The sequence below is a fragment of the Penicillium verrucosum genome (assembly GCF_028828655.1).
Source record: "Penicillium verrucosum strain IBT 35672 chromosome Unknown utg000003l_segment0_segment0, whole genome shotgun sequence".
In the NCBI taxonomy this organism is placed as follows: Eukaryota; Fungi; Ascomycota; class Eurotiomycetes; order Eurotiales; family Aspergillaceae; genus Penicillium; species Penicillium verrucosum.
The window spans coordinates 1,356,316-1,377,585 of NW_026643212.1; the positions used below are offsets into that span (position 1 = coordinate 1,356,316).

A 21,270-nucleotide genomic window follows, 5' to 3' on the forward strand; every position below is an offset into this window, starting at 1 on the left:
TCGAGTGGTTCGAATTCCCGAAGAGAAGCTTCTATACAATCTTGTAACTGGGATTAAATCACAAAATATCACGATATCCCCATTGAAGCAAATTATAGTACAACATAATTAGCTATTTTCCACATATGTGGAGATCGTACTCTCATTGTTGATGCAACTGCGTAGATCACCGGTCTAGTCTCCGCCAAGCTCGACCCTATCCCGACGTAACAACATAACTTCCACGTACGACCCCCAACCACCATATCATGTCTCAACCACCGTCTCCATTTCCCCCACAATCGCAGTTCTACTCATCTCAAACCATGAACCCCGACACACCCCCTCCACCACCCCCAAACCCAACAGCCACGAAGCCAGTCGACACGGTACCCCGCAAAACACTGCACAAGCCTGGCAGCCAGAGCAGACAGGCACACATCAGGGCGCATATTCCAATAATCCTCAACAGCCATATATCCCCGATCCCCCAACAATCGAGGAAGGCTGGCTCCCAGACCTGGTGTCCGACAAATCGTGTGTCCCCTCAAACCCCGAAACACAATGATAGGAGCACCTCTAACCCACGCAACCCCAGAACAACCGACCTCCAAACAATTCTCAAAGACCCATCCCTGATCTCCGCCCTCTCAAGCCAACACCCCTCCTACACAGCCCACCAACAACACCTCGAGACGCTAATTCAAACAAACAAAGACCTCGCAACTCGCGTCCTAGAGATGGAGAACCACCTCGTTGAAGCCCGCGCCTCCACGGAAACAATGCTGATCACACACCAGTCACTGGAGGTCTCCTGGCGGAAGAAGCAAGCCGAGATGGACACCGCTCTCGCCCCGTGGTCGCCGAAAGCACTATACCAACGCTTCAGCGCAGCGATCACGGAACAAGAGGCTGTCTGCCATGCTGTTGAGGAGAGTTTCCTCGATGAAGATCATCACGGCCGGGCCACGGAGAAGGAGATTGCAGATTGGGTCCGGCGCGTACGAGGCGAGGCGTCCAAGTTGGCGGCTCGGAAGGAGGCTAAGGCCCGATGGGATGAGGGACGTGTTGGTGGTTGGCGTTGAGGTCCGAAAACAACCTCAATATAGAAATAGTCACGTCACGTCTGACTGCCATTTACGATTTCATGCTGCCTCCGATTCATGATCTGTTCACTATGCACTATACAATACAATATAAATCGACGCAATACCTTTCAGGGTCTTGCTTCGTCCGAATCGCACTCAACCCAATCCCGGAAACCCATTTCGCCCCTCAGGTCTAACAGCCGCACCCTCACTACCTTCCGGCTTAACACGTCCCTGATCCTGTCCCTGGTTCCTAAACCCCATCTGCCTCATCGCAGCAGCCCCCTCAACATCACCATCCAACCCCCTCTCACCCGCCCACCCATCGGTCCCCAACGAACTAGGAACCCCAACACCCCTCCCGAAAGCGCGTCTCCGACTACGCGCACCCCAAGCCCAGCCCGCACCACGTCGAATGGGGAGATGGTACATGTTAAACCCGATATAAGCGAAGAAAATGCCGAGCGCGGAGCCGAAGAGAATATCAAAACCATGGTGTCTATAATTGAACCAACGCGACGCAGCAATAAAGCACGCCGTGGCAGTCGGCACGAACGCAATTAGCATTAGGTATACGGGCGGGGCAGCACCGCGTTTCCGGACGGAAGCCTCGTCGTCAACGTGGTTTTGGTCTTCGACTGGGTAGCGTGGGAGATAGGGGAATGCAACGGAGAATTTGGAGCAGAGCCAGAGGGTTAGGTAGATTAGGCCGGCGAAGGAGACTGGGGGGGATTATTAGCTTTGGCTTTCATACTTTGTATACCGTGTCATGCACCAAACACGTCTGTGGTATGGTGTGTATGATGTCTTTGATATGTATGTGTATGATATAGACTTACAAGAAGCATGTCCACTGGGAAAACTGGAAAACCCATCAATGCGCAACGAATTACTCCTATCACGACAAATCTCCCACGAAACCAACGTCGCCGCACCGCGCAGCTCCTCCCCAAGCCCACCGACCGTGAACTCGGCGATGCGCGCGAGATCTGGATTACAACGGGCCAGGAGATCAGGCCGCGGTTTGCCGATTAGGACTTTCAGACCCTGTGTTGCGGCCCAGGCGCTTGCGATGGCCAGTGCGAGGCCCATCCAGCCGACGTTCCATTCCCAGAATTTGCGGCGGATGTACTGCGCTGCGGGGGATTTTGGCGTGGGGTTTGAGGGGGTTGTGGCTTTTGCTGGAACGAGGAGCCATGAGAGTAGAAAGATTATAATTGCCGGGGCGAAGAGGCAGACTAGGATGAGGGTTTTTGTTGTTACTGTTTCTTTGGTGAGGGGGTAGCTGATTGTTGGGTCGGTTAGGCTGAAGGGGTGGTGGTTTGGGGATTGTTTGTAGAAGCCGTAGCCGATTAGGGCGATGCCACTGGTTGGGATTGTTAGTTTAGGTTCTTGTTCTCTTTTTTGGATAGTTAGGGGTGGTTTGATGTACATGATGAATATCCAATCGATTATATAGGATAGGACTAGGAGCTTGGAGATAGCTGCCAGACGGGTTACGGTGTCCTTGATGGGAATTGGCATGGTGGGATGCAATTATAGTAAGGAATAGAGATGGGATAGAATCTAACAGATAAAAATGATCATGAGAATCATGAGGATTAAATGTGCAAGTGCAGGCAACAACGTTGGCATGGGAATGACTTGGGGAATGTGGCGGAGTAACGAGATGACTTGGACTCGATTTGGGGTTATGTACTTTTCATAGAGTAGTAACTACAACTATAGTATTCACGTCATTGATTCAACTCCACTTCTATAGAACTACCTAGTTAGGTATAGATATTATATCCAACACTCCTTAAAACCAAAAACTAAATGAATATCATTCCAGAAATAGGTCAAGAAGTGTAGTTAATTGTTCAGCTAACCCCATTTAAGCTCAGCGCTTAGCGGGAGTCTTCCCCGGACCCATTGTCATACAGGAGGTACAACATATACAAACTGCAGACTCGACCACGTTGCCAGCATGTTACGTTTTAATTCAAATTGCGTTAAGGTGAGCGCTTACTACAAAATAGTGTACTTCGATGGAGAATTTGTCTTATCTCTTCAAGACCTGGAAAAAGTAGTTCGTTTTGTATTAATTATAATCACTTATTATCTCTCTCTCTCTATTAACGCCCTCTTATTCTTAAATTCGGTTCCGTTTATAAGGCAAGCCCTGTTTCCGACAGGATGGATCCAACAGGATAGTATATAACTCTTAATAGTGAGCATCAAAGATATTGATCTGGATTTTCATAGCGATAAAACGTAAAACAAGCAAATTCAATAATTTCCTGTAGGCAGGTACAACAGTCTAGAGAAATAACAAAAGAAAGAAATGAAAAGAAATGAAATGAACTAGAATCCTGCAATCATCCGGCGGTTCATGATAGCATCGTTCAACCGGTTATGAACTTGTTGAACCCCCTCGAACCGCATATATCCACACGATTCGCTCTCTAGGTGGTTGAACAGACTAGCAAGGGAGTGAAACTCCTTTGGACAGCCGCCCTTGAGGCAGTGGTAGACCTTGTCCTTATGCACGGGCGAGTTAACATGCGATTGCAGCGCCTTTCTCGAATTGAACCCCCTTTTGCATAGGTAACACATCCAACAGTCACCATTCCAGGCACTGTCGGTAACGGAATAGGTCGAGTTCTGCTCATCATGCCACCCGATCTGCTTCTTGCATACAATGCCATTCGGATCAAGCTGTCGAATAATGCGGTGGATGCTGTCGCGGTTCAAAACTCGAGCTTGAGGACAGGACCCACTCTCAAGATGATGGGAGACACCGCTGGCCGTGACAAAGCCAGTCTGACAGAACGGACAGGCAATGTTGGTACCGCGGTGGGTTTTGGAGTTCCGGTGCTATGAGATAAAGGGGTGAGTCGAACGGGTTCATAGTTTCTCTCAAATCAGGTCAGCGCTCCTACCTGGCGCAAACAGTGTTTCTCTCAAATCAGGTCAGCGCTCCTACCTGGCGCAAACAGTTCTCGTTCTGAAATTTACGCTTGCATTCTTGGCAGTAATTCTTGTAATGTCCCGTGGCTCTCATGTGATTCTCCACAGCCTGCTCCGATTGGAATTTCATCGGACATGTCTCGCATGGAACGGTCGGGAGCCAATGACCCTTCGCGTTCATATGGTTGCTGACGGCGTGTTGACTAGAGAAGGTGCTAGTGCATGTTTCGCATTCGAAGGTCGGCGCCCAGTGTTGTGTGGCGTTCATATGCTGGTTGCAAGCGGACTGTGTGCGGAATCCTCGATTGCATGTTTCACACTCGATCCAGTGATCTCTGTAATCCATATGGTCATGGCAGTCATCCCAATCCCAGAATTGTTCGGTACAGGTGCTGCATTCGAACATGGTGGGAAGAGTGGAAGATATTCTTAGAGTGGGAATGACAATAAAATATGGGAAAGAGGGGAGAGGGGACGTATAAATTGACGAGGTCGATCTCTGGGGCGGAATGGATCTCTCACATCCCCGGCATTTTATCGGCGTCTTTATCTGATGAGTAACACATCCCCTGGCCCACCTGTCCACGGGTACCTACAACAATACCTAGGTAGGTACTTACATATGTAGGTATTTACTTGAAGTATATTATGGCATGTCCAGAATGTAATGATCATCGATGCAAGTGTCTATGACACCATTCGTCTTCGACTGCAGACCTACGCTTCTCCGATTCCCACTATAGCATCCATCTTCCTTAGACGCACTTTGTCTTGGCACCACCCCAGATTCTGCCTGTTAATTCTCCACCAATTAGAATCAGTAATTGATGAGCGGTATAACTAATTAAGAAGGCGGTAGCGGAAGAAAGTTAACACTTTTGCGGAGTGACTGCAGTTTCTGACAGAAATCTGTCATTACCATGTATGGTACAAATGGCAGATGTTGGCAATGTTGTAACTAAAATGATAAAAGCCCGCTATTTCAACAATATGTGCGGACATCGTTGACTAACCGTATTATGCACTTTGGTATGCTCAGTCCCAGTTGTCACATGATTTTCCGGGGTAAATTACCCCTTGCATGCCAAGACTTCAGGACACATGCTGTGTACCTACAACATAGGTAGTACTGACCCTATATATGTTGCACAAGGATTGCTTCTACGATTTTATATATACCATCCAATCTCATAAATATGTACAATCCATAAAGCTCTTCACACTTTATCCAGTCATAACTAAGGGAAATCATTGATAATGAAACATATCTATGCGCTGGATGCAATAACATACAGAAACATCAACCGGGCTTTCTCACTCGTCGCTGACAAGTTCACGAACATAAGGCTTGTTATTGGCATAGCACTGGATTTCCTGTTCCTTGGGAACAATTCCATGCAGAATATAATCTTTAGCAACTCGATCCGTGCAGTCCGACATATCACGTCTAGAGCTATGCCCATAAGCATGATTAACAATCAACCGGGCATTTTGGCCCATCTCGGCTAGAAGCCTTCGTCCATTGCGCAGCGGGGTCGCAGGATCATACGGCGAAGCTATAAGCAAAGCAGGAGTCTTGAGAGTATTGTTGAGATCGCCGCGATACACCTCCGAAGGACGGTCCCAATAGGTATTGTAGTATCGACAAGGCAGAACCGAAAAGAAGCGGGAGTTTCCAGCTATCCAGCTCTGGGCAGACATTGTCTCCCACAACTGATCCCACCATCCAAGTCCGTCGGGAAGGGGTGCATCGTACGCATCAGCACATATCACGAGGAGATCGAGTTCAGTGGAAGATGGGACATGCGGATAGAGTAGCTTTTCAGAGTGATCGCTCCATGAGAGATCTAGGGAGTTGGCTGCTAGAGTTGCATTCCCTGCCTCGAGCTCGTAGAGCATTTGTGCCGTACGCGGCCAGTCTGCCGGTCTATACATAGCCGGATAGAGAACCCTCTCGACGAGCGCTGAGTAAGTGATCAGAGAAGGCCCGGCTGATTCGGTGTACGCGGACGGTGGGCGAGCTTTCAGAGACTCAAGTAGTTGGGTCATACGGGCTTCCAACTGCGGAAGTGTGACGGGACCATCCTGGCTAGAAACGGGATTGGCCAATGCACACCACTCCGGACCGGAGTTGATACACTCCCCTAAGAACCCGTCGCGCCATGCATCTGTCGTGTTGTCGAGAGCAGTCCAGCCAAAGCCGCCTAAAACGCGATGATCCCTGACATATTCCGTACCGTCGAGAATCAAACGGCCCGCTCGGGTGGGAAACATGTTGACATATGTCTGGCCAATCCCCGTACCATAGCTAACCAAATATCCTGTGACTTCTTCTTCGTCGAGTGCTTTTCGGATCTCGTCCAGGTCCCTTGCCACCGACGCCGTGCTGATGAAGCGGCCAAAATCTCCCAGCCGTTGCTGGCAGGCAAAGAAGGTGGCGTTGTTCATGGCATCCATAGACTCCAGTTGGGCCTTTGGGGCCTCCTCGCGATATCGGAGTGCTAGCAGTGACCATCGGTCCCGGAACCCGTCTTGGGGGTAACATGCCGCGGCGGGCAGGGAGAAATTAACACCGCGGGGATCCCACCCTAGCACATCGAGTTGTCCATCACTAAAGCGGCTGGTGATCTCCTCTGCGGCCTCCCAAAGGAAATATGTTCCGCTTCCTCCAGGGCCTCCTGGATTTATGATGATAGTGCGCTCACTCCTGTAGCTCTTGGATGAAATACTATGATCATTCCTACGGGCGAGACCGGCGACCTGGAACTTGGTAACTGCAATTCTGACAATACGAGAGTCTGAAGAGTTGTGATAATCAAGCGGTAGGTCTAAGTATCCACACAGGTAAATTCCACCTGTGCTTCCCCAGCTCCAATGATTCGGATCGGCGTCGAAGAGGGCGGCCCATGATTGCTGCGGAGTCGGGTCATCCAGTGGCGGCGGACGACTGGTATCAGTGCATGGGATGAACTTGAATGGGTCGTCTGCTTGTGGGAATGATCCATAGGGCGAGTCTTGGACTTGAGGATCGTCTCGGAAGGCCCAGCGCGGCGCAGTAGGGAATTTACCGAACCCCACTAGGCCCACTATCCCTGCGGCTGCTGCCAACCAGACGATGGTTCCCCAGTGCCATGTTCGACGCTGGGGCATAGAGGTGAACTTTCCTTTCTCCATCATGAAGTTCCGACCGACCGAGGTGGGTGTGTCTGTCTAAGAAGGCAGCCGTGAGATTTGGAGGTTCAACTTAGCGGGATCACACCATCGTCATTAGCGCCATTTTGGTGTTTTACAGGGGTCGTTTCTAGGGTAACCAGGCGATGTGGATATCGGAGCAAATGTATATTACAGTCGTTGATTCTCACGGTTCAGACTACCATAGTAGTCTTGGTGAGTGATAACTACGTATTTTCAGTGAAGATATAGTTACGAAGCGTCAAATTGGCTATTTTGACACACAACGTTGTAAATATATTTTCAAAGCCACAAAAGCTGGAAACTAGATCCATCCCTTAACCTCACGCTTCCGGGCTTTCTGGTTCTTTCCAAGGATGAGTGTACTTCGGTCATCCACTGGTAGTGCGATGTGGAAATTGACCGCGTCGAGAATCTGCGCAATAATAAAAATATGCCAGATGGGAATGCAAAGTGCGAAGTTGAACGCACCAGCCGCCTGTGGATACATAAATCAGTACGGATTCAATATAAAAGATAACAATAACTAGGTGTGTTTGCAACATACCTTATGTAATTTGGCAGCCAACACCATGTTTCCCAGCGCCATCTGTGGGCCGCTTTACAGGGCAGGGATCGGATTTCGGTGCAACTTTGTTGCGGATATGAATACGATACCTAGATAGGTACCGACCAATGAGCGTTGGCTGGAATATCTAAGGGACCAAGAAGCCAATCAGCGGTCGTTAACCCAACCCGCGTCGCGCCGGGCCGTGCCGTGGAACCTAACCTAACCGGCCCCACTCTTTTTCCATCCATAGCAAAAAAAAGGACCCTCGCAAACCGAACAGAAAGGTTATCACACACCCATTCATGATGAAACTAATCTCTAGAGTATTTCTTTTCTTCCTTGAAGTTTCCCCTTCATACTCCAGTCACAGTATTGAGGAAAAATAAGAGACATTAGTCGTATTACTACCCATATAACACTGTGTATAAACGCGTACCCCGCTTTCAAAGCTTCCGAAAATGTGTCACAGAACTACCAAGTGATATAAAAATGCTTTGGGTGACAGGAATCACGATCCGCAGATCCCAGTCAGAAGTCCATATGAGTCGCATCCTCGAAAATGAGCCTGATTGAAGCCGAATCACTTATGGCTTTGAACAACTCGATCCTGGTACACAACGAAGCGTAGTCTCCAAGGAACTCCGGGTCACTGACCATATTCTTCAACATCTTGGCTTCTTCCAGAGTTTTAATCTTCTGGTCAAAGGCCTCCTGCAAGCGCCAGTCCATGTTCGGTGGTTTGGGGTGTCTTCTGCAGTCAAGCCCGCTTTTCATCAACTCCTTCCATGCTTTCAGGTCCTTCGGGCTATTGTCATCCACTAAATGGGTGATGGCAGGGAGGGCGTATATAAGATCCCCGTGTGCTCCTTCCGCCATCTTTTTGCTCACGGGTAAAAACTTCGAATTATATTTCGCCAATGCTGTTTTCAAAATGTCGTCATACGATAACTAATGTGTGAGAATATTAGCCATTGATCGATCCTGAGTCACTTAAGGAGCCTTCTTCGGAAAATCAAGTTATCATGCAGCTTTATGTATCAGATGATGGTCTTGTGCTACCAAGATCGCGCCTTCCTAAAGTAACCTTTCTCACTGCCGACTGATGCCTACCTAGGTAGGTATCAGGTACCTAGGTAATAAATGAAGCTGCAATAGGGATAGCGTAAATTGGAATGTAAGTAGATCCTACAACCTACCTAGCTACATTCCTTCCCGAGGTCCTCAAGAATATATGTTGTAGTTGATTATATACTAGCGAACTGTGGGGTACCGTTCAGTGATCTGGTAACGAAATACCTAGGTACCTACCCAGGTAGGTCCATAACTTACATGGAGCAAACTTAATTAAACTTAATTAAACTTAATTAACAAGTGAATATCTCGATCATCACGATGCCAAGGCTGCTTCCATGCAGCCACAGATCGATCTATGCTCTTTGCGACATTCATGGATGGGCTTCTGTACCCTTTGCATCTTAGTGGGGTGAGCCACAATGACAACCCACCAGACCAGCTTCACCGCCAGTTTCAACTAATTGAGCCAGATTTCCCACTGCTGGTAGACCACTGAAGAGTTGCGTAAGACGTAGTTATTCATTTCCACGTATTTTCTTATCGACTCATCCGACACTAAATTCTTGAACTAGATCGCACAAAGTCTCTAATGTATGTCTCTCCTAGGCCTTTCTCTAGAGCAGTACCAGTCTGCGTTGTTTGGGCCATCACGATGGTGAGATCCAACGAAGAGGATCACTGCAAGGGAGGCACTTGAGCACCGCTGGTTCAAGCAAGCTGGTCAAGAAACTTCTGGTGTTTGAGAGATAGGCCTGGAATATTTCCCCGTCAACCGGGTTATAGCATAATGCAAGTACTGTCAGACAAGTTTTGCATGATGCTTCGGCGGTCTAATGGAAATACCTATTGTATTGGGTCGACAGTTCAGATGAGATGGATCCTGGGAGGGTGGGTATGGTAGTACTCATGCAAATGTTTTGACTTAATTTTTCATGTAGTGTACTAAACTCGGACAGTTGAATTCAACAGTCACACAATATTCATGAGATATTCGAACCCACCCGTTCCCGACTCACAATCCCCGAATGGCAGCAGCAAGGTCATCCATGTCCTCTAAAAACACATCAAACTCAGCTTTTACCAGCTCCATATCTTCATCAATATCATCAGTCCACCGATGAACATAGACAGTCCTCAATCCACATTTCTGTGCGCCCCGCAAATCATAAGCATGCGCAGCAACCAAAACCACCTCCTCAGGCCGAAGCTTCACAAGCTCCAATCCCTTCTCATAAGCCTCCGGACGGGGCTTATAAGCACCCAGCAGCTGGCTAGAAAACAACATGTTGAACTCTAACCCGGAAGACCGAGTCAAGTCTAGTTGCAGCCGTGTCGTACCGTTCGCATGAACGAAGACTTCCAGACCGAGATCTTGACGAAGACTATTGATTGCATCGGAGACTTCGGGCCAAGCTTTCTGCGAGTGCCATGCTCCGATTATTTGATTCTTGGTCTTAGTATCGAAGTGCGGTTTGTGGTCGGGTGACTGGTCAAGGAGAGCATCCAGGGTGCGGGCAAGGGTGATGTCGATGTCTTCTGGGTGGAGGTTTTCCCTGACACGTTTGGTATTTTCTAGGAAGTATTGTCTACGCCATTCCAGCGCAAACTTTGAGGATTCATCCTTGGGAATTGCTGCGGGTAGCGCTTCAACTACGCTGCTGTGCCAGTCGAGGCATGTGCCCATGAAGTCGAAAAAGACTGCTTTTATTTTTGGTTGAGACATAAATGTGGCTGCTACTTGGTATAATGGCTGGCAGGTATTATGCAGGTAGATTTTTGAAATAGCTGATGAGGGTTGAATCAAGTTTTATGAAGAAACTTGGGGATTTCAGTAAGCTGACATGTAAATCTGATGCTCTTGGCGGGGAAGAGTTGGATTAGAAATCCAAATGCTTCAGCCCCATTCTCACAGGACTACATAGATTCCTATTTAATGTCCTCTTTACTTGAACGTTATAATAGAACTACTCATTTAGCCTACTAGAAAGACAAAATCTATAAGAACGCTTGCGAACTTGATTTCAAATACCAGCCACAAGATATATATTATCGATAGACAGGATCACCGCTAAATGCGCAATGTATTAATAGAAATTCTAGTCAACGAGACGTTGAAGGCCCGAGACTAACCAGATCCCGCGATTGTCTACGGAAAATGTAAGTCCGATTAACGACAAATTCTCCCGATTTGACCTTCCTATAATAGTAATCCACCATCGCTTCCGCCACTTCATACACGGCATTCTCATCGGGAAGTTCTCCGCCGATGCGAACCGATAAACAGTGAGAGTATCTGTGATGCCTGGGTAACTCGTCGATTGATACCTGTTGGTTCACCACGCGGTACATCATAAGGCGGACCAACTCTAGATCGTTAAGCCTGGCCTCACTGGGGTCAAAGTATACTGTCACCCACACAACATGTTTTCCCGATGGACCGTCGGCTACGGGAACGCCGTCTATGCGAGTTCTGAAAGCGGTTCGTGTAGACATAGTGGTCTTTACTGGGCCATTGATTGTGAGGATGAGCTCGGGTATTTGCCGTAGTGAGAGTTCGTTTGAAATTTTAGTGGGACGGGGAGTGAGACAGGAAGGTTAGATATTCTCTCTCCAAGTGGTGATAGCTGGGTATAGGAGGTGAGGATGCTTAAATGCCCAACACTGGGACAGCATACTATATCTATCTTATTATCGTAGGCTGCTGGAGCCGTGAATGGAAACAAAGATTCTTTGAGTGATAACCGCTTTGTCGAGTCTTCTGTACTAATTATAAGAAAGCACTCGCCAAAGTATTCAGGTCTTGCTTTCTTAAACCTCGAGATCAAAGCGAATGCTTGGCACCAATAAGCTGATCGAATTGTGGCCAACCGTCACGGCTTTGATGAGCTCTTGGCTGAGGGATATACATGTCAACAAAGGAATTCAGTACAGATCAATAAAAGAAACCCCCATCCAATCCCTAGAAAGCATCCGACCTCAAATGAAAAAGCCGAAAAAGTCTCACCCGATCAATTTCAATATTCCCTGCTGCACATTCCGCCTGATAAAAAAGCGCCAGTTCCAACGCATCCCTAAGAAAAGCATCAAGATACAAATCCCGAAACCGTGTAAATGCCCAATAATCCCCACGGGCCGGTAACGAAAGACAACCCATGACTCTGTGGTGCATAGGCTCGGGGGTAATCGAAACACTGACATGGGCAGTTTTCTTGGAGATTCTCGCGTGTATAGTCTCAGCCACGAGATCCATGAACCCTACGGCTGTTTTATCGCGGTTTTCTGGGGTTGCGACGAATACGTTTACCCATACTATCGGTCCTCTAATGTGGCATCTCTCGTCGGTGTAGATACCGTTGTGGGTGAACATACCTTCTTGTGTCATACTTAATGGCTTTTGGTTAGTTTCTGTATTAGGGCTTGGTGGAAGAAGGAATTCCTTTGTCATGGACAACTTCTAGTCAGAAAGCATCACCCTGGAGGTCGAAATGGGAGCTTATGAGATATTCTCGTCATATTATATCAGTTGGGATGTTGTCAAGGCTTTGTTGGGATTGAAGGTCTATGTTTCTTTGACACAATAGCTTTCTCGTTAATTGAACATGAGCCAAAAATGGCTTCAATCCTGTATTTCTCAGACAAAGACCCTTAGAGGCTTGTTCTGGTTTCTAGAAGCCGATTAATCAAACAAAGCGCCCTGGTGAGATAGCAAGTATCGTGCGATATATGTTGGTCATGAATATTATACCTTCATTCTCACATATTGACCTGTCATCTAACGTTATGTACAGCAAATTCTAATAAGTAGCTGCTCTGAGTGAAACACTCTCTATACAACAAAAGTCCAAGCCCTCACAGCTTAATCCACCTCCCCATCCAAGTCTGAACAATCTCTTTGGCTTCATCAACCAGGCCAAGATCAAGCAACAACTGCGTCGTCCCCCGCACAGCTGAATCTAACGCCGAGAAGATCCAAGCATGAGTATAACTAGTATGCTCCCCAATAAAGATAGTCTTAAACTCTGTCTGATAGTAAGCAGGCAAATACAAATCCTGCTGTCCAACAAGCGGACTAGCCCAGGCCCCAGCCTGATGCTGATCAACCTCCCAGCACTGGCGATTGTAGACACCCGTAAACTGCTCAGCAGCAATATCACCATGCACCTCGACCATTGCGCGATGGATCAGCGCAACGTGTTCATCCTCGCTCAACGCCGCCGTCGATCGAGCCGGCGTTCCCGAAACATACGATGCAAGAATCACACCTGGTCCAGTCGCGTTCATGTTGAAGGAGGGGTAGCAGACATTTCCGACGCCGGGGATATCGACTGACCCGCATCCGCCGAAGATGGGCTCTTCCAAGTGTTCCCAGAACCTTGTCTTGTATAGTAGTGACATCTTGCACGAGGGGTCGTAGTTCATAGTCGAGATAGCCCGGCTCAGGAGTGATGAGTACTGGGGTAGATCCCACAGTCTGACTTTGCTGAATGGTGTAGCGACGACGGCGTAGTCGTATTCCTTTGTTTCTGGCACGATCTGGAACGGATCGTCGCGCCATGCGACGGCGACCTTACCAGATGTCTCGTTGTATACCAGTCCTGAGACTGTGCGATTCAAGGTCGTCTTCTCTGCAACGTGTGGGTAGAATGCGCGGGGAAGGGACTCTAGACCCTTGTCGATGGTGCGCCATTTGGTGGCTGCGAAGTAGACATCGTCATAGAGATCGCCCCAGATTGGAGTTGACTCTGTGCCAGCAACGTAGTCGGCTGTGTTGGCGTCGTATCCCAGCGCGTGTTTCAAATACCCGGCCTCGGACCAGTGGAACATGCCGTCGTCGACGGCTTGCTTGTGGGCTTGATACATGTTGGTTGCGATTTTGCGGATCGTTTCTCGGTTGTTCATTGTAGTGTAGCTTTCGAATGCGGCTTCTGCTTCTTCCACAACTGTTTCATTGGATGAAGGCGACGTATAGACTAGCGAGGAGTTGGCCGCGACTTGGGCCGCACTGGGGATTCGCCCGTTGGGGAGACGGTTGCCGCCAGAGGCTGCGGGCACATTGGGGCTATTTTGTATAAAGGGGATAAAGTTGACTTGGAGATCTGGCTTGTCTTTGTTCATCTCGTTGAGGACGCCGGCGAGTTGAAATACCATGTGATGATCTTGGATTTCAAGCGTCTCATTGGTGTCGGCATAGGTGATGCTAACTGGGAATCGCATTGGTCCCATCTCTTGATATTGATACTGTTCGGGAGTGGTGTTGTTGAGGTATTTGGTACGAATACGACCACCGACTCGCCCGGATGATTCATAGATATGCCAGTCATGAATACCAACAGACTCGAGCAGCAGACTCGTCATCAAGCCGGACATTCCACCGCCGAGAATAGCAACAGAGGTATTCTTCGCTTTGGAAACAAATGCCTTGTTATTCTTCTTCGACTTCATGTAAGTCACTCCGTCAAACCACGGTCCCATAGCATCCGCCACATCGGCAATACTCTCTCGCTTCTTGATAGGCGAGGATACCATGATGGGCAAAGAGCGGCCCACAAGTCTCGATCCGGAGAAAGCATGCAGACAATGCGAATGGGGTGCGTCAGATGGTGTGGACCAAACGAATCGCTCCGGGTGAGCTTCGCGTTTCACGAACGTGCCCCCGATTTCATGGTGACTCTGCGTCGGGTCTTGGATCCCGCATTCCCCGTAGACAAGCTGCAGATGACCTTCGAACTGCTCGTCCAGGAACTCAACGTGAATGTTGTGCAAGGAGTCGGTGGTCACACCCCCGGGACTGTGGAACCGTATAACCTCGATGTCTCTCCCCGCGACCCCAGCTAGACTTAGCCCTGATAGACCCAACCCCAAGAGGGTATGTTGTAGATAAACCTTCATCCTTGGCCCGGACAGTAGTGATGTGGAAATAAAATGTGAGCGCTTGGCGGTAGTCTTTCTGTCTCCATGCTTGCCGGACACATTTTATATGTGCTTCTTTCTCTTGTATCCAGTATATTCGGAACTTCGGAATACTAGGCCTGGTATCTTGACTCACCACTATCTTCGAGATGGGAGGACTCACTGCAACTGTCTTATCTGGTGCTGACATTGTAGCTGGTGAAGATAGCTACTACGAACGGATACTATAGGCTCCTCTGTTGCTTGGCTAGCGTCTGTATCATCCATGGGTCCATGTCTCTCAGCTTGTTACGTAACATCGCAGTATGCTAAGGACCACAAGCCTTCGGTTAGCAGCTTCAATCTAGCAAGCCAAAAGCGCGGGGAATTGTCGAGTGCAGCTGTCACTGGCTGTCGGTTTCTCTTATCAAGGTGGTTACTTCCGACGCTATACCTTATCTCAGACCGGGGTGTTGGAGCTAGTCCGGGGTTGGTATATTCGTTAATCGAGAGGAAGGAGACTGTTTGTAATCAAGATACGGGTTTGATTTGTATCAGCATTCTTGATATTCTTATCATTTGGAACCGTAACGATCCAGGCAGGTACATCCGTGGACAGGTACGCAGGATAAGGAATCAAGCCAATACGGGTTGGCCGCTTCAGCGGCTCGGCAAGAGGATCTTGGCATAATAATCCTGGCACGCCCTTCCTTTGAATGCCTTCTAGAAAGGCCGACATACATATGGGACTAAGACTTTTGGATTGGAGACCTTGTTGATGGTTATCATCCGCTCTCTTATCTATTACCTATATTGTAGGGGTGGGCTGTCTTTCTCTGCCTGCTCCCGAAAATACCCGTTCGATCTGTTCCAGACGTTCCAGTTGACCCGCTACATGTGCTGTTCTTCGAGCAGAGCGTTGGGTTACATAATTTTATATTAAATTCCTTATAGGGGAGAAGACAGCGAAAATCAAAGATTTTAAATGAAATGGTGATTCCCATGACAGTATATATATGCCTGGATCATCGAATCGGGATATATTTGGTACGTGAGGCGCCGGATCCACCCAGCCACTGCGGGGCGTAGCGGGGGAAAGTCGGACCAGCTCACGTGTTGGTGCCTGAATATGTACATATTAATGCCTGAACTATCTAGGTAGTTTCTCCCCTTCTTACACATTCCAACTACTTTGATGAACAACACAGTGGCATAATTCAATTCATTAGAAATAAACTAGAATGGAAGCTTGGCCAGGAGACTCTCCAACCCGATACACGCAAGCTCGGCACAGTCATCGTAAAAGCAGTCGGCCAAAATATCTCGAACATCATCCAATCCAGTCTGGATACCAAGACAATCAAACTGGAATTTATAGTCTAGAAAGTAGGATCTGGGTAATCCGACCAAGGTGGGCTGTTGTAGAGCCTCCAATACCATCTCCGGACCAAGTTCGTCCATATCACCTAGTAAAGAATCAAGAAGATCGAGTTGGTCGCAGACTCCCCAACAATTCTCCATGGTAAAGCCATCGTGTTGTAGGGTGTGTATGAGACTCTTCAATGTGTCTGTGAAGTCTTTATGGGCCTTGTTGAAACACTGTTCAAGGTCCTGGGCATCTTCAGGTGAACTCATATCTGAGGAGAGAAGGGGGAAGTGTTGCTCCCAAGGTCCTTGTTATCAGTGGTATAGGGGCAAATTTTGTACCAGCAAGAACTGGGTGTAGGGCTCAATGGAACAGGAGCAAATTATTCTAGCAACCGTAGCTGTTTAATATAGGCGAATTAAGGCCGGTTAAACCCATCCAATCAACTTTGATAGCCACATTGGAAAGCCAGTGATTCAAGACATGAAAACCAGCAGAAATCGCAATACCCATTGTTAAGGTGATTTTATTGTCCTTTTGTCATTCAGTCAAACTCTTAGGAATAATTTCATTGTTCTTGTTGCTAGTTGCTAGAGGTGTCTAAGACCAGCAACAAAGGGCGAAAATCTCAACATATACAAGACAAGAGCATTGAAAGGAATTTTTGTATGAAACAATTGAGCACGATTGAGGGCTTTTACTCAACTTTGTCTTAGACATTTTGTATGTAAATAATGAAATAGTGGATTATATGGAGTACTGATCAAGGCGCCAGGCATTCAGGCATCAAATCATCTGTAAAGGATGTTTCGAACCCTGGCCACTATAAGCCTTCGTAATCGGTATACTACCTAGGTATGTTGGCAGCCTTAGTCTATCTACCCCTTCGCCAACTGACATTCCTGACGCGATGCTTTCCTGAAACTCTGCATACTGCTGCGATAATGCCTCCCTCCAGAACCTCTACTCTACCCTCTAAGAATTGCCAGTTTACCGTGCCCCCTGGCTGGACTTCGACTCCATCAAGCCCGGTCTATTATGAAGAGTGGGATGGCGCCGACTCAGAAGGCCAAACAATTGCTCGATCCTATGGTCTCCAACCAGGACAGCCGGTGATGGAGGATAATGAAGCGTGGACAACAATTTTCCTATCTGGCAATAAGTTCTATCTTTGGGAGCGGATGGGCGACGAGGTGTATGAAATTGCCTCCCAAGATATACGCGAGATCGCTTTTGTGATTTCCCAGTCCGAACTTAGAGAGTTGGCTAGAAAGCCTCTTCTTCGGATCTAGTTAGGAATATGCTACTCAAAGGATCAACACCCTAACTAATATAAATATGTCTTTCGTGACCGATATATTATTTCAAAGCGTGACGTGGGCCAATATAAGAATCATTAATCACAGCATATCGTTGTCTCCTCCAATTTCCGAGTCTCATCCTGCACATCATCTATTCCCACAGTGACAACCATCCAATCACACAAGAACTTTCCCAGCCCCGCACCGATACAGATGCAAATAATCACATAGACGTTGAAGTACATGGCCAACAACATAGTGATATAAGCCCCTGCAAAAGTGATTGCATGAATCACAGACCTCGTCAACTGCTGTAATGGTGTGGCTCGAAACGTCACGGCCGTCCGAGCAGATTCAAATTTCTTGGCAAACGTGCCGTGCGCGGCTTGGCGCTCAAATTGGCGGGTCAAGAAGTTGTCGTATTCCCGACCAATGCGCCGACAGAACTCGACCAGTACAACGAGTAGAATTGTACCAATACAGGTCGCGGCAAACATGCCATTGTTCTTGATCTGCCATCCGCTGGATAGGAAGCAGGCATCGAGGGTGTTAAAATTGAACATCATCTGGTCTTTGGTTAGCGAATCCACTTGAATCTCCGAATCTCTTGGCACTCACCGACACCTTACAGCTGCTCGAGCTGCTGCCGTGGTCCATGCCCTCCATCTTGACTGGTATCCTGGTCTTCTGGGTATAAGGGGATGAGGAATTTGAGGAAATGGCGTGTCTGATATCAGTGCTCCAGGCCGATGGTCTTATAACCTGGTGGCCTCTCCCCACCTGCGCTAAGGCGAAGTGGAGAAACCCAGCGATGGTGTGGGAGAAATGTGCTCAAATCGCCGCAAATGCGAAATGGCCACCTTCAGCTTGCAAATGAGGATTCGCGTACTGGCAATTGATAAAACCTCGTGGGCTTCTCTCACAGAATCTCAACCCATCTTTTACGCTTCGCCATGACCAAATAATCCGACCAAACACAGAATTTCCACCTCAACTCGAGCTGAATCGTCGCTCCACGTCATCGGAATTGTGCTGGTGCTCATACTTGGTCCTCAATATCAGCCCGGTGCATAGGGCAGTTCAAGACACAATGTCGTCCCCCAAATTGGGTGTTCGCCACATCCAGAACATGAGCGCGGCGACGGCATTCGAGCCTCATTGGGGATACTACGACCGCGCTCTCCCTTGCACCAGTGATGCAGGATCGTGCGAGTATCTCGACCTTGTATACGCATCTCATGACCTGGGAATGCTATACTCAGGCATTCTGTGGTGTGTCATCGGCGCAATTTTGCTTCTCTGGGTCGTCCTGAACCAGTTCAACGCGCCAACGATATCACCAACACTAGCAGCACCACAACTAGCTGGGCTATACAAGGTTCGCCGCTCTGTTGCTTCGTTTTCCCGGAGATATCTCCTGCCCGATGCGGCTCGGTTTATCTTTGGCCGCACAACACGCCTCCAAGTACTCACCCTCGCGGTGTTGGCTGGCTACCTCCTCATCTTCAGCTTCGTCGGCATTCTCTACAACACATGGGTCACACCCGTCTCAAAGATGCCCGGTGTATACAATACCCGCAACAGCATCGGCCCGTGGTCAGACCGCATCGGCACCCTGGCCTACGCCCTCACCCCGCTCTCCGTGCTGCTGAGCAGCCGGGAATCCTTCCTCTCCGTTATCACTGGCCTGCCATACCAGAGCTTCAATTTCCTCCATCGCTGGCTGGGCTACATCATCTTCGTGCAAAGCTCCCTGCACACAATCACCTGGTGTGTCATCGAGCTGAGAATGTACCAGCCCCAACCTACCGTCGGACTCGAATGGGTCACTCAGACATACATCGTCTGGGGAATCGTCGCCATGATCCTGCTGCTCCTACTCGTCGTGCTGAGCACACCGTGGGGAATCAGACTCACCGGCTACGAGACCTTCCGCAAGCTGCACTACATCCTCGCCATGGTCTACATCGGTGCCTGCTGGGCCCACTGGAAACAGCTCAAGTGCTTCATGTGGCCCTCGCTGATCTTCTGGTTCCTCGATCGCGGAGCTCGCCTCGTTCGCACAGCCCTACTACACTACCATCCCGACCACTCCGGTACTCTCGGTCTCGGCTTCAAGCCCGCCGATGCAACCATCACCCGCTTCCCGGATATAGAATACGGTGATGTCATCCGTCTCGATCTGCACAATAACCAGGACCCCTGGTCCATCGGCCAACATTACTACCTATCCTTCACGAAGTGTAGTATCTGGCAATCCCACCCCTTCACACCACTCAACCTCCCCACTGTGTCAAAGGGCACAGTCCAACACTCATATATCCTCCGCGCGAAAAGCGGCGAAACGAAAAAGGTCGCAGACCTCGCTGCCACCGGCGTCCCTACAACACCCATCATCCTGACCGGAGCTTATGGCGAATCCATCACCAGTCACTTGACACCAAGCACGAATATAATCTGCATCGCCGGCGGGACCGGCATCACCTACGTCCTCCCCGTTCTACTAGACCTTGCCCGCCAGCAACCCTCACCAGACCGCAAGGTCGAGCTCATCTGGGCAGTCCGCCACACGGCGAACACGGAGTGGGTCGCGGCAGAGCTGGATGCTTTGCAGAAGGCGCGGAACACATTGAATCTCGAGATCCGCATCTTCGCTACCCGAGACTCGGGAAGCAAGACGCCCTCGATTGAGAACTCGGATTCTGAAAACTGCAATTTGTCAGTGCCAAAGATTGAAGAGAAGGTCGTGCAGGTCTCGCCTTCTAAGTCTGTTTCTGCGTGCTGTGGATGTGATAAGCCTACGGCTGTTGAGCGGCTTGGGGGTGCTGGGGATGATGTTAATAGACATCCTGATCTTCCGCGGCTCGTTGATGATTTCTTGGCTGAAACGGTGCGCGGTCCTACCAGTGTCTTTGCTAGTGGACCTGGTGGTATGATTAGTGACCTACGGGATATTGTTGCTTCTTGTAACTCTGGTGGGAAGGTCTGGAAGGGGGAAGAGAGATTTGATGTTAGTCTTGTTTGTGATGATCGGTTGGAGTGGTGAATGGGTTTGACAGGGACTTGTATATATTGCCCCGATGGCTGCATTCACGAGTATATAACCATCAGAAGTTATGGATTCAATGTATATATTTATCATGGTGAATTATATGGACCATACATTTTAACAAAAGAAATATGCGGGTGTAACGGTATAACTACATCATACGTTCTGTTGACATCCCTCCAACGCCATCTGAGTCCACCATAAGTTTCTGTGCAGCCATTTGCCCCCCCTCTACTACAATATATAACCTACTCCTACGAGGAATGAAAACCCCTGACTTATTTGTTTTTATTAACAAGCGATTCATGATATCCTCCAGCTCGTATATCTAAGTGACTAGTTACATGTATAATGAAAGAGGGAGTGGGTAAACACCCCCCATGTATTCCGTGTGACTCGACAAGTGAACTATGATGCCCAAATGCGTAGCGACTTGTTGGAGAACACTCACGAGAAAGACTCGTTTGATTTGGGTGTGGAGCTGCATGGGCCTCAACGATGTTGATGTCTCATGCATAGGCACCCGGGTTGCTATGGGACTCATAGGGGCTACGGTGAGATGGTGGTCGAGAGGGAGAAGGCTGGAGGAAGAAGAGAGGAAGAAGAAGAGAAGACGGAAAAAGGAGGGGTCCTTTTATATGGTCACATCCCAGGTGCCTTCCTAAAATGGACAACTCTCCAACGCACCTTCTTTCATAGTCCCATGTCACATGTCTAGTCCCATGTCACATGTCATCTTCCCAAGTTGTATTCTTGTTCCTAAGGAAAGCCAGTCCCTTCCTTCTTCTGGTGGGTCATAAAGTAATATGAATGTATCCATTCCTCCCTGT

The 21,270-nt window shown here is 48.6% G+C and overlaps 12 protein-coding genes across 12 annotated transcripts; 3 read left to right on the forward strand and 9 right to left on the reverse strand.

Moving 5' to 3' along the window:
- Positions 1-248: 248 nt before the first annotated feature.
- On the forward strand, positions 249-1,064 carry N7516_008207 (vacuolar protein sorting family 37 protein; the record flags this gene model as incomplete). Its single annotated transcript, XM_057220926.1, has 1 exon — positions 249-1,064. One exon carries the CDS (start codon positions 249-251, stop codon positions 1,062-1,064), a length of 816 nt encoding a protein of 271 aa, XP_057071198.1.
- A 159-nt stretch (positions 1,065-1,223) lies between these two features.
- On the reverse strand, positions 1,224-2,591 carry N7516_008208 (phosphatase PAP2 family protein; the record flags this gene model as incomplete). Its single annotated transcript, XM_057220927.1, has 3 exons — positions 1,224-1,789; positions 1,907-2,433; positions 2,500-2,591. 3 exons carry the CDS (start codon positions 2,589-2,591, stop codon positions 1,224-1,226), a joined length of 1,185 nt encoding a protein of 394 aa, XP_057071199.1.
- Positions 2,592-3,413: 822 nt separating this feature from the next.
- On the reverse strand, positions 3,414-4,425 carry N7516_008209 (C2H2-type zinc finger protein; the record flags this gene model as incomplete). Its single annotated transcript, XM_057220928.1, has 2 exons — positions 3,414-3,926; positions 4,036-4,425. 2 exons carry the CDS (start codon positions 4,423-4,425, stop codon positions 3,414-3,416), a joined length of 903 nt encoding a protein of 300 aa, XP_057071200.1.
- Positions 4,426-5,333: 908 nt separating this feature from the next.
- On the reverse strand, positions 5,334-7,193 carry N7516_008210 (uncharacterized protein; the record flags this gene model as incomplete). The annotated part of the gene is made up of 1 exon (XM_057220929.1): positions 5,334-7,193. One exon carries the CDS (start codon positions 7,191-7,193, stop codon positions 5,334-5,336), a length of 1,860 nt encoding a protein of 619 aa, XP_057071201.1.
- A 322-nt stretch (positions 7,194-7,515) lies between these two features.
- On the reverse strand, positions 7,516-7,800 carry N7516_008211 (uncharacterized protein; the record flags this gene model as incomplete). Its single annotated transcript, XM_057220930.1, has 2 exons — positions 7,516-7,689; positions 7,759-7,800. 2 exons carry the CDS (start codon positions 7,798-7,800, stop codon positions 7,516-7,518), a joined length of 216 nt encoding a protein of 71 aa, XP_057071202.1.
- A 489-nt stretch (positions 7,801-8,289) lies between these two features.
- On the reverse strand, positions 8,290-8,637 carry N7516_008212 (uncharacterized protein; the record flags this gene model as incomplete). Its single annotated transcript, XM_057220931.1, has 1 exon — positions 8,290-8,637. One exon carries the CDS (start codon positions 8,635-8,637, stop codon positions 8,290-8,292), a length of 348 nt encoding a protein of 115 aa, XP_057071203.1.
- A 1,210-nt stretch (positions 8,638-9,847) lies between these two features.
- Positions 9,848-10,558, reverse strand: N7516_008213 (Haloacid dehalogenase type II; the record flags this gene model as incomplete). Its single annotated transcript, XM_057220932.1, has 1 exon — positions 9,848-10,558. The coding sequence occupies one exon, from the start codon at positions 10,556-10,558 to the stop codon at positions 9,848-9,850; it is 711 nt and encodes a 236-aa protein (XP_057071204.1).
- A 2,126-nt stretch (positions 10,559-12,684) lies between these two features.
- N7516_008214 (flavin monoamine oxidase family protein) lies at positions 12,685-14,724 on the reverse strand (the record flags this gene model as incomplete). Its single annotated transcript, XM_057220933.1, has 1 exon — positions 12,685-14,724. One exon carries the CDS (start codon positions 14,722-14,724, stop codon positions 12,685-12,687), a length of 2,040 nt encoding a protein of 679 aa, XP_057071205.1.
- Positions 14,725-15,960: 1,236 nt separating this feature from the next.
- On the reverse strand, positions 15,961-16,359 carry N7516_008215 (uncharacterized protein; the record flags this gene model as incomplete). Its single annotated transcript, XM_057220934.1, has 1 exon — positions 15,961-16,359. One exon carries the CDS (start codon positions 16,357-16,359, stop codon positions 15,961-15,963), a length of 399 nt encoding a protein of 132 aa, XP_057071206.1.
- Positions 16,360-17,034: 675 nt separating this feature from the next.
- Positions 17,035-17,382, forward strand: N7516_008216 (uncharacterized protein; the record flags this gene model as incomplete). Its single annotated transcript, XM_057220935.1, has 1 exon — positions 17,035-17,382. The coding sequence occupies one exon, from the start codon at positions 17,035-17,037 to the stop codon at positions 17,380-17,382; it is 348 nt and encodes a 115-aa protein (XP_057071207.1).
- A 104-nt stretch (positions 17,383-17,486) lies between these two features.
- N7516_008217 (copper transporter family protein) lies at positions 17,487-18,057 on the reverse strand (the record flags this gene model as incomplete). Its single annotated transcript, XM_057220936.1, has 2 exons — positions 17,487-17,957; positions 18,010-18,057. The coding sequence occupies 2 exons, from the start codon at positions 18,055-18,057 to the stop codon at positions 17,487-17,489; spliced, it is 519 nt and encodes a 172-aa protein (XP_057071208.1).
- Positions 18,058-18,481: 424 nt separating this feature from the next.
- On the forward strand, positions 18,482-20,437 carry N7516_008218 (ferric reductase family protein; the record flags this gene model as incomplete). The annotated part of the gene is made up of 1 exon (XM_057220937.1): positions 18,482-20,437. The coding sequence occupies one exon, from the start codon at positions 18,482-18,484 to the stop codon at positions 20,435-20,437; it is 1,956 nt and encodes a 651-aa protein (XP_057071209.1).
- Between the last annotated feature and the right edge of the window lie 833 nt (positions 20,438-21,270).